The sequence below is a fragment of the Schistocerca nitens genome, chromosome 3 (genome assembly GCF_023898315.1).
Source record: "Schistocerca nitens isolate TAMUIC-IGC-003100 chromosome 3, iqSchNite1.1, whole genome shotgun sequence".
Lineage (NCBI taxonomy): Eukaryota > Metazoa > Arthropoda > Insecta > Orthoptera > Acrididae > Schistocerca > Schistocerca nitens.
Genome location: NC_064616.1, coordinates 921,069,574 through 921,085,733, shown reverse-complemented (window position 1 = coordinate 921,085,733; position 16,160 = coordinate 921,069,574). Strand labels below are relative to the sequence as shown.

The following is a 16,160-nucleotide window of genomic DNA, read 5'->3' as shown; positions in this document are numbered from 1 at the left end:
ACATAGTGCTGGAACTGTTTCCACTATTAATGATATGAAGCTGTGGAAACAAATGTGGCTTATGGTCCAGCACAATGTCTGAAACGAATTCATCTTTTGAATCACCATCACGTACTTTTTTAGAATTTTCAGAGTTGCTAGGTAGTGAAAATAGCAACTCCAATGCTTCTTCTTGCGTGGATTTCTTTTTATAGACGTGTTTCTTTGATATTTTTCATACAAATGGTAACAATTGCAAGACAAACAATAAATGACAAACTAACTATCTAATTATATTTGTTAATAATATTAAAGTTTATCACAATGTGAAAACAACCCTAGACACATGGTATGATAACATATACTGCAGAAGCAAAGTAATGTGTTTTGACGACAGTAGTGACAATCAGACGGATTATTGTAGAAGTTTTCATACAGCTGGTACAGTGTGCTTCCATGAGACATCAGGTACATACAGAGGTGGTAGGAAATATTCCCAAAAGCTTTGGAATAGCCCTAAGTTGGAAGTAAGGACCACAAATGACAGACTAATTTTGTGATAAGTATATTTCCCAAGACCCTTTCAAAACTACTTTGATGGTAGGCATACTTCCCAAGAACCCTTAAAACATCGTTATTTGGTGGGATATATACTTTCCATAGCCCTGAAAGCTATATTTCAGGACAAACAAACTACAGCTGGGGGCAACTGACTACCACTAGATGCCAGGAATGTACAGAAGTGGTAACACATATTGTCAGAAATGCAGCAACGAAATACAGTTAGTGGGAAATACTTCCCACACAGCCCATATAAGTCATAAAGTCATAGGGCCCATGTTATTAGCTAATTTAGTCTATTAAGAGGTTGAAGACTTTAATCAAACCAAAAAAAAAAAGAATAATTCATTATCCTTAGGCACACAAAAAGAGACAAAATTTGATTATGCAGCAGTGTCTCAATAGTGGTAAAGTTACTCTGATTTTCAGATTCATGAGAAAGTGGTGAATTTGACTGACAAACTTCCTCAATGCTGAAGTTAAAAAGTTAGAAAAAGGTTTTAAGTATAACTTGTGCCCTGCTGTAAATGGTAAAAATATAAAACGATGAACTGCCTGAACAAAGTTACCTAAAGGTTAAAGGTTATTTGGCACAGAAAAAAAATATATCTAGCAAAGTAGCAAATTTTATGAGGCAACATATTCCAGAAGACAATGGTAAACATAAATGTAGTAGATAACAGTATTCCTTGAAAAAGAGCATAAATGTTGAGCTTGTTGATGAGCAAGCATTACCCTTGGAAACAGACAAAGGTAACTCCATTGTCAGTATGTACAAAATACATTAGCAAAACATTAGAATTCTTTGATACAAATCACGTTTACAAGTTATAAAATGACTCCATTCAATACTTCCAGAAAGACATAAAGGAAAGCATATGTAATATACAAACTTGCTAAATGAAGTTTTTTTTTTTTTAAGCAATATCTGGTTCTAAACTCTTAACACTCAAGGTTTAGGTCCCAATAAAAAATCCATAAATCTGGTACACCATTCAGGCAAATTGTGAATTACATTGATGGTCCAGCTTACTTACTCAGGTTACATACAAAAACTTCATCATGTTATCACCAAAAAATTATGTCTTTCAGGGGAAATAAATGATTAGACACACCAACAACTTGATTCGTCATTTAAAAGACATTAAGATCACAGATAATGTTTACAGTGGTTAGCACAATGGACTTTCGTTCAGGAGGATGATGGTTCAAACCTGCGTTCGGCCATCCAGATTTAGGTTACTCAATATTTCCCTAAATTGCTCCAGGCAAATGCTGGGATGGTTCCTTTGAAAGAGCATGGCCGATTTCCCTACCCATCCTTGCCACTATCTAAGCATCTGATCTTGTGCTCCATCGCTGATAGCCTCGATGTCAATGAGACATTAAACATTATCTTCCTCCTTCCTTCCTACACAGATAATGCTACACTTTGTCTATCTAATGTGGTTTATTTATACACAGATGTTCCTGTCAGTGAATCAATTGAACTGGTTAAGAAAAATTGCATACAACATAGTAAGTATCCCAGAAATCATGGAGATAAAGGAGCTCCTTACCCTGATTCTGTCTCAGAAATCTTTCATTGTCAATGGAGATTGCTACATGCAACCAGATGGCTTACCTGTGAGATGCTGTTTAGCAGGTACCCTTGCTAATATTTTTATGAGTAGCTTTGAAAATAAGATCTTAAATAGCAAATCTGAGATTGTCAAAAATATAAATTATTACAAAATGTATATTGATGATACCATCATCTTTTAGCATAGTGACACTAATGATATACACAACTTACATCAACGGTTTAACAGTATACACCAATCCATAATATTTATTAGTGAAATAGAAGAAAATTGGGGGGCATTAACTTTCTTGAATTAAGAATACTGACAAATGAGGGAAGACCCCAGATCAATGTCTAACTACTACTGATGTGGTTACACATGTCGTCTCTTGCAAATCTTTTATGTACAAGCATGCTTTTTCCCATGCATTGCTGGATATGGTTATTAGGTTGCTGTTGTCAAATGATATTACAGCTGAACATTAAATAACACTGCAGTAAATAAATGGGTATGATACACAGATAGTTGACAGAGTATACAATAAAAAATTAAAGCTAAAGAGAAGACAGATAAAGAGGAAATCATTTTATCATTTATTTTTTGTAAAGTAACACTACATATGCTTTTCTTCCTTATTGTGGAAAGGTATCAGCTAATATTAAACAATTATTTAACAAAAAATATCACTGTTTCTATTCAGACTAGTAACAACATAGGTACTACATTACAACATAACATATAACGTGATTCCATTTATGACAAAATAGAATGTGTACAATGTGAGAAAAAGTAAATCAGCCAGACAGGGAGAAGACTGCCAACAAAGATCAAAGAACATTCAAACCACAATAACGCAGCAGCCTTAGGCATACATCTTACAACCCACAAGCTCTGCCTTGGTAATGTTACTAACCATATGGAAATGCTGCATAAATTAGACAAAGGAGGCATCATTAACTTATTAGAAGAGCCAGAAATATTTGCTAATATGATTACATGCCACGAAAAAATCTTAAATGAGCAGACAGTATTAAGGAACAGAAATTATTTAAATAATATAACTGAGATTTTCAAGGCAGTAATATAGAGAGTGTTTAAAAAAGAATGGCCTTATTCTGGATGGTAATAATTACAAAACATGGGACATGCCGACAAAGAAATGTGTGTTGTCTGAATGGACGTAGCATAAAGTTTCAGAAAACTGTGTTTAGATGTCAGTCAATGCATCTTCTCAGTTTGCAGTCAGAAGTGAGAGGGCACCCACTCAACAGAAGGCGTTTTGTGTGCTACAGTTTGCAAAGAATGACTCAGTGATTTTGGTCCAGTGTGCTTTTGGTCGGTGTTTTGGCATTTATCCACCTCCATCCAAAAAAATTCATTGTTGGTATTGTTGATCTGAAGACAGGGTGCTTGTGCAAACATAAGAATCCAGGTTGACTTCGCACTTCTGATGATACAATGGAAATAATTCGGCAAACATTTGAGCGGAGTCCATGAAAGTCTAATAGCCACGCAAGCAGAGACATGGCAGGGCCTCATACAACTGGTGAGTGTTAAGCTGTCATTAGGTCTGCAAATCATATAGGTTGTAATTAGTGCAAGCTCTTTGGGTTGATGATAAAAGTAAACAGCATGACAGTAATGCTCTGCTGGAGGATGTGGAAGACTATACATTTTTACCACAGTTAAGTCTCAGTGATGAAGTAAAATTTCATGTTAGTGGCAAAGTAAACTGACATAATGTGCACATATGGGGACTCCAGAAGTTTCATGACATTATTGAGCACAAAAGAGACTCACCTAAAATGAATGTTTCTTGTGCCATTTTTCATGGAAAAAAAGTGCATGATCCTTTTTTTTTTTTTTTTTTTTTTTTTTTTAGGTAAACATAGGGACTGGAATGAGCTATCTTCAAATGCTGCAGAATTGACTTTTTCCAAAAGTTCAGGAGGTCTCTGATGACTGTTTTTGAACAGGATGGAGCTTCACCACACTGGCACAACATAGGTCAGTTTATCAATTACACTCTGCCTCAACAATGGATAGAGCACTTAGGACTCCAATACACTGCCTTACATTCTTGTCCTCCAAGATCACCAGACATGAACCCATGTGTTTTTTTCTTCTTGTGGGGATATGTGAAGGAAAGTGTGTTCATGTCCCCTTTATACAATGAAGTGCCAAAGAAACTGGTATAGGCATGCATATTCAAATACAGAGGTATGCAAACAGTCAGAATACAGCACTGTGGTCAGCAAAGCCTATGTAAGACGACAAGTGTCTGGCACAGGTGTTAGTTTGGTTACCGCTGCTACAATGACAGGTTATGAAGATTTAAGTGAGTTTGAACGTGGTGTTATTGTCGGTGCACGAGTGATGGGACACAGCATCTCCGGGGTAGCGATGTAGTGATTTTCCCATATGACCATTTCACAAGTTTACTGTGAATATCAGGAATCCAGTAAGACATCAAATCTCTGACAGTGCCGCAGCCAAGAAAAGACCTTGTAAGAACGGGGTCAACGACAACAAGAGAATTGTTCAACATGCCAGAAGGGCAACACTACCGCTAATTGCTGCAGATTTCAATGTTGCGCCATCAACAAGATTCAGCATGCAAACCATTCAACAAAACAGCATTGATATGGGCTTTCAGAGCCAAAGGCCCACTTGTGTACCATTGATGACTGCACAACACAAAGCTTTACACCTTACCTGGGCCCATCAACACTGACATGGGACTGTTGATGACTGGAAACATGATACCTTATCGGACAAGTTTCATTTCAAATTGTATTGAGCGGATGGATGTGTACGTGTATGGAGACAACCTCATGAATCCATGGACCTTGCATGTCAGCAGGGGACTGTTCAGGTTGGTGGAGGCTCTGTAATAGTGTGGAGGATGTGCAGCTGGAGTGATACAAGACACCCGATATGTCTAGATATGACTGACAGATGAGACGTACGTAAGCATCCTGTCTGATCACCTGCATCCATTCAAGTCCATTGTGCATTCCGATGGATTTGGGCAATTCCAGCACACCAATGCGACACCCCACACATCCATAATTGCTACAGAGTGGCTCCAGGAACACTCCTTTAGCTGGCCACCAAATTCCTCAGATATGAACATTATTGAGAATATCTGGGATGCCTTGCAACATGCTGTTCAGAAATCTCCACCCCCTTATAGCCCTGCAGGATTCATGGTGTCAATCCCCTCCAGCACTACTTCAGACATTAGAAGAGTCCATGCTGCGTCATGTTGTGGCACTTCTGCAAACTCGTAGGGGCCATACATGATATTAGGCAGGTGCACCAGTTTCTTAAGCTGTTCAGTGTATTTATTTTATTTCTATTTTATATGTCCTTCAGGAATGATGATGGAAATAGGATCACATTTGAGGAAGTGGAGAAAATTGTCAATAGATTGCAGTGCAATAAAGCAGCTGGGGTGGACGAAATTTAAGTCGGAACTCATCAAATACAGTGGAATGTCAGGTCTTAAATGGCTACACAGGATAATTAAAATGGTGTGGGAGTTGTTACAGATTCCATCAGACTGGACGAAAGCAGTAATCACACCAATCTTTAAACACGGAAACAGAAAAGATTGTAACAACTACAGAGGTCTCTCTTTAATCAGCGTTGTGGGTAAAATCTTCTCAGGTACTGTTGAAAGGAAAGTGCAAGTATTAGTTGAGGACAAATTAGATGAAAATCAGTGTGGGTTTAGGCCTCTTAGAGGTTGTCAGGACCAGATCTTTAGCTTACGACAAATAATGGAGAAGTGTTACGAGTGGAACAGGGAATTGTATCTATGCTTTATAGATTTAGAAAAGGTATATGACCGGGTTCCTAGGAGGAAGTTGTTGTATGTTCTACGAGATTATGGAATAGGAGGCAAGCTTCTTTTGCAAGCACTTAAAGGTCTTTACATAGATAGTCAGGCAGCAGTTCGAGTTGACGGTAAATTGAGTTCATGGTTCAGAGTAGTTTCAGGGTAAGACAAGGCTGCAACCTGTCTCCACTGTTGTTCATATTATTTATGGATCATATGTCGAAAACAATAGACTGGCTGGGAGAGATTAAGATATGTGAGCACAAAATAAGCAGTCTTTCATATGCAGATGACTTAGTTGTGATGGCAGATTCGATTGAAAGTTTGCAAAGTAATATTCAGAGTTAGATCAGAAATGTAAGGTCTATGGTATGAAGATTAGCATCTCCAAAACGAAAGTAATGTCAGTGGGAAAGAGATATAAATGGATTGAGTGCCAAATAGGAGGAACAAAGTTAGAACAGGTGGATGGTTTCAAGTACTTAGGATGCATATTCTCACAGGATGGCAACATAGTGAAAGAACTGGAAGCAAGGTGTAGCAAAGCTAATGCAGTGAGTGCTCAGCTACGATCTACACTCTTCTGCAAGAAGGAAGTCAGTACCGAGACTAAGTTATCTGTGAACTGTTCAATCTTTCGACCAACTTTGTTGTATGGGAGCTGGGTGGATTCAGGTTACCTTATCAATAAGGTTGAGGTTACGGATATGAAAGTAGCTAGGATGATTGCAGGTACTAGTGGATGGGAACAATGGCAGGATGGTGTCCACAATGAGGAAATCAAAGAAAAACTGGGAATGAACTCTACAGATGTAGCAGCCAGGGCGAACAGGCTTAGATGGTGGGGTCATGTTACACGCATGGGAGAAGCAAGGTTACCCAAGAGACTCATGGGTTCAGCAGTAGAGGGTAGGAGGAGTCGGGGTAGACCAAGGAGAAGGTACCTGGACTCAGTTAAGAATGATTTTGAAGTAATAGGCTTAACATCAGAAGAGGCACCAATGTTAGCACTGAATAGGGGATCATGGAGGAATTTTATAAGGGGGACTATGCTCCAGACTGAACGCTGAAAGGCATAATCAGTCTTAAATGATGATGATGATGATGATGATGGTATATGTCATGTTCCATAGTACCAAATTGAGGACGAAGACTCCACGGTCATGTAACAAGCCAGTACATGAAATTATAACAGAATAGTAATAACGGATAAAATGGCTCTGAGCACTACGGGACTTAACATCTATGGTCATCAGTCTAATAATGGATAAAATGAAACGTATGTGAACCCTATGCAGATGACAAGCCTTAAGTTAAAATAAACTTAAACAAGAACATAACAAAGGAATTAGAATACTTTTTTAATTTTTTGAGGAGTTCCTCAAAAGAATACAAGGAGTGAGCTAAGAGAAAACTCTTCAGTTTTGACTTAAAGTGTGTCGATTACCACTAAAATTTTTGAATTCTTGTGGCACCTTATTGAAAACGAATGCAGCAGAATACTGCATGCTTTCCTGGACATGAGTCAAGGAGGTGCATTCCAAATGAAGACTGGGTTTCCCACCTAGTATTAACTGAATGAAAGCTCATAGCTCTTTTGAATAAGTCTATATTGTTAACAACAAACAACATTCAAGAAAATAGGTATTGGAGAGGCCAGTATCAGAATTCCCAGTCTACTGAATGTGGGTGAACAAGAGGTTCATGAACTGCCACTGCATATTGCTCAAACTGCCTGTTTCTGACTCAAAAATACCCTTTTTGAATCAGAAGTTACCCAAAAAATAGTGCCTTACATCATAATTGAATGGAAATATGCAATGTAGACTACTTTTTGTGGTGAGCTATCACTTATTTTAGATATTGTTCTAATGGTCAGTAAAGCAGTATTTAGTTTTTGAACGAGATCCTGAACATGAGATTTCCATGAAAGCTTAGTATCTATCTTAACATCTGTGAATCTAAACTGTTCTGTCTCACTAATCATATGCCCATTCTGTGTAATCAAGCTGTACGATTTTGTTGAATTGTGTGTTATAAACTGTAAAAACTGAGTCTTACTGTGATTTAGCATCAATTTATTTTCTAGAAGCCATGAACTTCTGTCTTGAACTGCACTATTTGAAACTGCGTCAATATTGCAAAATGGTTCAAATGGCTCTGAGCACTATGGGACTTAACATCTGGGGTTATCAGTCCCCTAGAACTTAGAACTACTTAAACCTAACTAACCTCAGGACATCACACACATCCATGCCCGAGGCAGGATTCGAACCTGCGACCGTAGCAGTTGCACGGTTCCAGAATGAAGCACCTAGAACCACTCAGCCACACCGGCCAGCATCAATATTGCACACAACATCCTTCACTACCAAGCTGGCATCATCAGCAAATAGAAATATTTTAGAATGACCTGTAATACTAGAAGGCCTATCATTTATATAAATAACAAACAATGGCAGCCCAGCACTGAGCCCTAGGACAATCTCCCCCCCCCCCCCCCCCCCCCCCAACTTTTCCCCATTGGGACTGCATGTTGTAGCAATTCTCAACAATGCAGAGAATGACCTTCTGCTGTCTATTCTTAAAGTAAGAGGTGAACCAGTTGAGAACTAAACTCCTTATTCCATAATGGTCCAACTTTTGCAGTAATATTTTGTTATCAACACAATCAAAAGCCTTACTTAAATCGAAGAAGACACTCAGCATTCACAACCTTTTATTTAATCCATACAGAGCCTCACAGAGAAAAGAGAAAGTAGCATTTTCAGTTGTTAAACCACTTCTGAATCCAAACTACACGTTTGAAAGCAAATTATGTGAACTGAAATGATCAGTTACCCTTGTATATACAAACTTTTTAATAACTTTAGCAAACACTGATGCCACAGAAACAGGTCTAAAATTGTCTACATTACCCTTTTCCCCTATTTCATAAAGTGGCTTCACTACTGAGTAGAGCAGAACAAATGAATTCACTGCAACCCAGTGGTAACTCCCAGCTGCTAGGGCCTGTTGTCTCTTCCAGTGTGAAGGTGCCGCTGTTGCAGAAGTACTGGCTGGCAGACTCCAATAAATCTCAGTACAACACCCAGTGAGAATAATATACGACACAGCATGTCACTTTATCATTAGAAATACTACTTACCACAGAACACATACGTTATGGACATTTAAAGCACTTTCTGTTTTAGCTCAACTTCTTCTTAAAGCTTAATTAGATCATCTTCTGGATGTAATGAAATCCATGATTATATTTAAAATTAAGAAGGAATTTTATGCGCACACATTTAATAACCATTGACACCATCATGAATCGCATTGAAGGCAATCAGAAGCACAGCTGCTCACTATTTAAGTAGCTTTGGTTAAATATAGACAGTTCAAATGTCTCACATATGCATACATAGATCCATACTACTTACGAATAGAAGAGGTGCTACGACTGCTTACAAGTGGGAAATTTTTTTACACTAATACACGAGATTGGTCGTCTCCAGCGCCGTTTACTTCCACCACTACCAGCATGTGGATGAGAGTCTGATGCATTCAGTCTCAACTGTCCTTGTGTCTCTTGCTGCTGCTGCTGCTGCTTTCGTTCCTCTACAAAAAGAACACTTTTCTGTATGATAAATAACTGATTGTTAATGACATATTAAAACACACAAGACTGAGGTACAGTAGACTGCACACAATACATAAAATTAATTTCAAGTATCTACTTTTTAAAAACATGGAAATTCATACATTTTCAATTCATATATTTGTACAGTATTGGAATACCTTTTCTTTAGTAAACTGTATTATATGTATGTGATAACACTGCATACAGTGAGGGGGATTCCAAATTTTAGAACAATTTTATAACACGAAACACTGTTGCTTGCCAGACCTCAGATATATACATTTACTTGCACCACACACACAAAATTAGCAAGCAACAACATGAAAAATATTATTTGTTTTGATGGGCAATAGTAATGTCTCTGCAAGATAAAATGAACATTCCAATAACATACAGAAGTTAATACAAAATACATTTAATAATAGTTACTAAAACTCACATGCATGTCTGCATCTTTCACCATTCCACTGGTTAATAATTAAAAATAAAGGATATAAGTAGAGCAGATGAGACCTTGATAAATACTGCACCATAACAAGCTTCCACGGGATTTCAAGTGCTTTATTAGCATTATCTGTGTTCAGAATAATTTTTAAAAATGTGCCATGTGCTTAAATAGCAATGGATGCCTGGACTGACTAATATGAAATCGAATAACAGTATCTGTGATACCAAGCTACTGCTTACCATGGTAGCTGTTCTGAGGAGGATACAAACCAAAGTACTGAACTGATCATTTACTTCTCTATTTTCAGTAAGTATCTGATTCAATACTAAATTGTTGTTGAAAGACAACACATTTCCAGAAGGTATTTCACTCTAGATTTTTGGTAAGACTGATGATCACTTCCACAAATAGAGGATAGTAAATTATTCCAGATAAACCATCAGGAGCATACACGGTAATTACAGGTACAGTTGAGGCCAATGCCTCTGGTCATTCACGAACTTAACTATCACTAGCAAATTATATCTGCTAGCTCATAATTTAAGCAAATAATTCTTTTCTTTTCGAGAAAGTTACACCAAGAGGAAATCTGTTGGCTGTTCATATCGATAAAAGTCACCCAGCGATTAGCCTGGCAGCTTTATTTTTAAAATGATGCAGCCAGTAACTACAGGAGTAATAGAACCATAGCTGTACACAAACAAGCCACACACATTTACAAAAGTAACAAAGAGCAGGGATATGATATCAAAAGCATTTACAGTGTTAGTAAGACACAGTAACACACATCAGTTTCTACTACTCAGTATAATGATGAAATACTGCTTGTATGCAAAAGATTGCTTCCAAAAACTTTTGTGACTAATACCAGAATGCTATTTACATGGTGGGATTCCTATAATACACAGTTAAAAGAAGATATTTAGTGTTTATATGGATATACCACACATAAAATCACAAAGTTGTTGGTTACCTACATTTGAAAAGGAAATGATTTGGCTCATTCTTTTAACAAGGATGTTGACTGTCAAGTTGTATAACTAATGTTACTAGTTCTCAACTGTGTTCCTAATTAGCAGTTTAGTAGTTTTCAGGTAGTATCCTGATAGTGACAGAAACATGAGGGGTTTTCCAGTTTTGCAGTTAAAACTTGTTAAATCAATGCACTTTTAAAATTGTATAACTAGCAACTGTACCTGATGAGCAATGCAGTAAACAACAGTGACAGTTTCTTATGCCGGATGATTCACTATTCATGGCAATGACACAAAGATATTTATATTTACAACAGTTTCTCACAGTAAAAACGGTCAGACTGCTACTGTGTCACTTCTCTTCAGGATCCACAATTGCGCAAAAATAGCCCGCTGCTGCACAGGTGAGAAAGTTGAAAAATGTTTTTCTAATTTGCAGCTGGTGTTCTTACACATTGTTAATGGCAACTTTGCCTATTAATACTTTCAATTTCCACATAAAAGCTTACTATTGACCACAAGTTTACAATATGGCTGACTTGATGAATGTACACCATAGCTTGTCTCAAATTTCTTACTACTGTGTCTGTATTGTATATACAGACAAGACATACTCCTAACATTCTATGGAGATAAGAGTTCACTCAAATGGCTGTAACGATGATATGCTGAATTGTGCTAGCAATATGATCCATCCTATTTTAGTTGTTTTCATGGTGTTCAAGGTACCCTTCTTGAAAATCCATTTTGCAACATCACTATCAGAGCTTTTTTAATGAGTAGAGGTGTAGGATTGAACTGGTGATCAGACTGTAGAACCAGATTTTGAAATTTGCAAGTCATTAAACATCAAGCCTTCCACAAAAGGGCGAACCTTGAATGATTTCAATGGTAGAAATATTTCCAGTACAACAATGAAGCACCAAAGTGGTTGGGAAAAAAGGAATACATGAATGGTTCGGATTACATCAACTGTAGGCCACACTGTGAATATTATTATGGAGTAAGATGACAATCTCATTACCAATATGAGATTTTCACTGTAGACTTGATACTGCAGTCTTAAATTCCCTGGGTACTGCTGGTTGGCATTCTGCTTTTCCAAAACAGTGTCTGTTGATGGACTGTAAATATGATGAGCAACAGGCCTGTAAAACCCTTCCACAATCAACCCACTGCTCAGGTCTATCACAGTGTACCTCTAACATTCTTGATGCAAATAAATTCATAATCACTTTTCAGTCAGACTAGATGTGCTTCATTCCATAGATCCATATTGAGCAGATCCTCAGGGATGCGGAATATGTCATAAAAGAATACATGTTTAAAAATTATAAAGATTTTGTGATGGATATGACTTATCTTGGTGAAAGGGAGGAGGGAGGGGCACATTCACATTATTGAAAGTATTTTTAATGACATTAAATATCAAACACTCTCTGAACTTTCTGCAAAATTATATTTCTTTACAGAAGATAAAAAAATGATGACACGTAGAGTGTTTACAAAGGAAAGTATTGAATTTTTTTGTCACGCAAAAAGAGTTACATTTAATAAAAAATGAAAACTTTTTGTGTGAAGTTACATTTACCTGCAAGTAAATAATAAAGTATAATTTACAAGAGTTTGACAGAGCACTGAAAGACCTGAGTCGAAACAAGGCCCCGGGAGTAGACAACATTCCATTAGAACTACTGACGGCCTTGGGAGAGCCAGTCCTGACAAAACTACCATCTGGTGAGCAAGATGTATGAGACAGGTGAAATACCCTCAGACTTCAAGAAGAATATAATAATTCCAATCCCAAAGCAAGCAGGTGTTGACAGATGTGAAAATTACCGAACTATCAGTTTAATAAGTCACAGCTGCAAAATACTAACGCGAATTCTTTACAGACGAATGGAAAAACTGGTAGAAGCGGACCTCGGGGAAGATCAGTTTGGATTCCGTAGAAATGTTGGAACACGAGAGGCAATACTAAGCTTACGACTTATCTTAGAAGAAAGATTAAGAAAAGGCAAACCTACATTTCTAGCATTTGTAGACTTAGAGAAAGCTTTTGACAACGTTAACTGGAATACTCTCTTTCAAATTCTGAATGTGGCAGGGGTAAAATACAGGGAGCGAAAGGCTATTTACAATTTGTACAGAAACCAGATGGCAGTTATAAGAGTCGAGGGGCATGAAAGGGAAGCAGTGGTTGGGAAAGGAGTGAGACAGGGTTGTAGCCTCTCCCCGATGTTATTCAATCTGTATATTGAGCAAGCAGTAAAGGAAACAAAAGAAATATTCGGAGTAGGTACTAAAATTCATGGAGAAGAAGTAAAAACTTTGAGGTTCGCCGATGACATTGTAATTCTGTCAGAGACAGCAAAGGACTTGGAAGAGCTGTTGAACGGAATGGACAGTGTCTTGAAAGGAGGATATAAGATGAATATCAACAAAAGCAAAACGAGGATAATGGAATGTAGTCAAATTAAATCGGGTGATGCTGAGGGGATTAGATTAGGAAATGAGACACTTAAAGTAGTAAAGGAGTTTTGCTATTTAGGGAGTAAAATAACTGATGATGGTCGAAGTAGAGAGGATATAAAATGTAGACTGGCAATGGCAAGGAAATCGTTTCTGAAGAAGAGAAATTTGTTAACATCGAGTATTGATTTAAGTGTCAGGAAGTCGTTTCTAAAAATATTTGTATGGAGTGTAGCCATGTTTGGAAGTGAAACATGGACGATAACCAGTTTGGACAAGAAGAGAATAGAAGCTTTCGAAATGTGGTGCTACAGAAGAATGCTGAAGATAAGGTGGGTAGATCACGTAACTAATGAGGACGTATTGAAAAGGATTGGGGAGAAGAGAAGTTTGTGGCACAACTTGACTAGAAGAAGGGATCGGTTGGTAGGACATGTTTTGAGGCATCAAGGGATCACAAATTTAGCACTGGAGGGCAGCGTGGAGGGTAAAAATCGTAGAGGGAGACCAAGAGATGAATACACTAAGCAGATTCAGAAGGATGTAGGTTGCAGTAGGTACTGGGAGATGAAGAAGCTTGCACAGGATAGAGTAGCATGGACAGTTGCATCAAACCAGTCTCAGGACTGAAGACCACAACAACAACAACAACAACAACAACAATTTACAATTGTAATCCAATATTTGCATAAATAAAACTTCATTTAACAGAGGGTAAAAAGGAAATTGAGTTTGGTCATTATGTTACTATCCTGACCCATCTGCAGATTTGCCTTTCTGACAGCTTCCACAGACAATATAAATTGATTTTCAATACTTCACCGAATTTAAAAATTTAATATGCTGTCATACTCTATTTATTAAGCGACATAATCTTACGTTGAATGTTTTCACAATCAAGCAAGTATTACAGGGAGAAACTGTGTATTTATCTCAAGACAAGGTATATGATGGCGCGCAAATGCCCGGACTTTATTCATCCTGTACTACAATGAACTTAACACATAATTTCAAACCATTTCAAAACTTTTTCTAACTGGCCCTCCACCCCCCCCCCCCCCCACACAAAATGATGAAAGGAAAAATGTTATATATATCAATGAATATACCTGCAAAATTGGATCACTGCACAATGCACCCTACAGGAGATATGATGTCATAAACACTGAAACGTGTGAAAAACTAGCTTTTGCTTAAAATGGAGAACCAGTTATCCAGTTTACATTCATCCAGTGCTTTACAATGAGAACAATTACTGACTTCTAACAAACTTTCAGAGTAATTGCAAACTGTTCCTAAACTTTTTCTCACTTACATGCTTAATGCAAATATTTAACACATTAACTAATTTGTAGCCAGATGATGTACATGTTTTATGTGTGGAAGTTCAATTCTGTAAAGAATCAGGGGTTTACTGGTTTCATACAAAGCTGGCACTCAGTGTAATATGTTTATGTTTGTTGATTTCCAGTATTTCCAGTAGGGTCATCTTTCTAGTTTTCTTAAAAGAATGTAAAATCTCATAATCTACATCAAATGGATGGTTTTCTGATAAAAGGTGAAGACTGCAAAAATTACAATAGGAATTAAGTTGGATGATAATGGAAACAACTTAAATAAATTCTTACTGACAGAGTTTTAAAGAAAACCTGCATTAAAATCACCAACAACCCGTATTTACTTTTTTATTTACTTACTGCGAATTAGGACAAGAGAACATCAAAGTGACTTATGAACAGATTAAGATTACCCACAGGTGCTTGGTATACTGTTACTATTATGAAGGATTTATTCTGAATTTCTACTTCTGTTGCACACACTTCCATTTGCTGCTCCAACCAAAATTTATAAATTTCTATGTTCTTAAATTCATAACAGTTCCTGATGTATGTGGCAACTACTCCTTTCTCCATTTCCACTCTACAAAAGTGAGATGCGTGTTATGTCAACTGTGTACAAATGGGTAAACATGTGATTCCGTGATTGACCTATGGATTTAAACAAACACGCGTAACTGACAATCAGAACTCACAAAAGGGTCAATGTGGAACAGTAATACAAATTGCTTTTCAAATAGTCAATCTTTACCAACGGTTTTAGGTGAATGGTCCACTTTTTATCATATAAACAATGATAATTCATTTAACTGGACCCACAACACACATATCTTCAGTGTTTACATATTAACTTGTGTGCACATCACACATGCAAATGAGACACGAAACAACGAAAGACTTAATAGTAGTAAAGTAGAAAAATGTGGCTGGGTGATCACTGTATAAGTCTGGACTACACACAAAATTCTTTAATTTTTACCACAATTATCTCATTGTCAGATAAAATAGAGGGCAGATTCCCTTTTAAAATTATAGTTGCCACTTAATCACAATGTTTTTCTGCATAGGCAGGAAAGGGTATTCATTTTAATCATGTTTTTTTTTGGAGAACCCAATTCCCTCATGACAGACTGTATTTAGTGGCCAATCTACATGCCACTGAGATCTAATTACTGTTTATTTCAATTGGCATTAACTCAAACCCCCACTAATAACGTAGATTATCAAACCTACAAGTCCTGTGTACTTGCCTTGTAGTCATTTATTGCCCAGGGTGCAAATCCATGGCTTCACATGTATATTTGAGGCAATATCTCAGCTTTATAAATGTAAGACAACAACTTCAAATACTCTTG

The 16,160-nt window shown here is 37.2% G+C and overlaps 1 protein-coding gene across 4 annotated transcripts in view; it reads right to left on the bottom strand.

The window, feature by feature from the left end:
- LOC126248988 (serine/threonine-protein kinase stk11-like) overlaps positions 1 to 16,160 on the bottom strand; it is a 131,770-nt gene that overhangs the window by 11,446 nt on the left and 104,164 nt on the right. The window contains exon 7 of one of the 4 annotated variants that reach the window (XR_007545577.1): positions 9,375 to 9,571. Coding sequence is in view for 2 of the 4 variants with exons in the window: in XM_049950553.1 (XP_049806510.1) it covers positions 9,389 to 9,552 (164 nt within the window). In the remaining 2 variants the exon portion in view is untranslated. Of the gene's footprint in view, positions 1 to 9,374; positions 9,572 to 16,160 lie in introns of those variants that run through there. The other 3 variants (XM_049950553.1, XM_049950552.1, XR_007545578.1) reach the window with 3 other exon arrangements.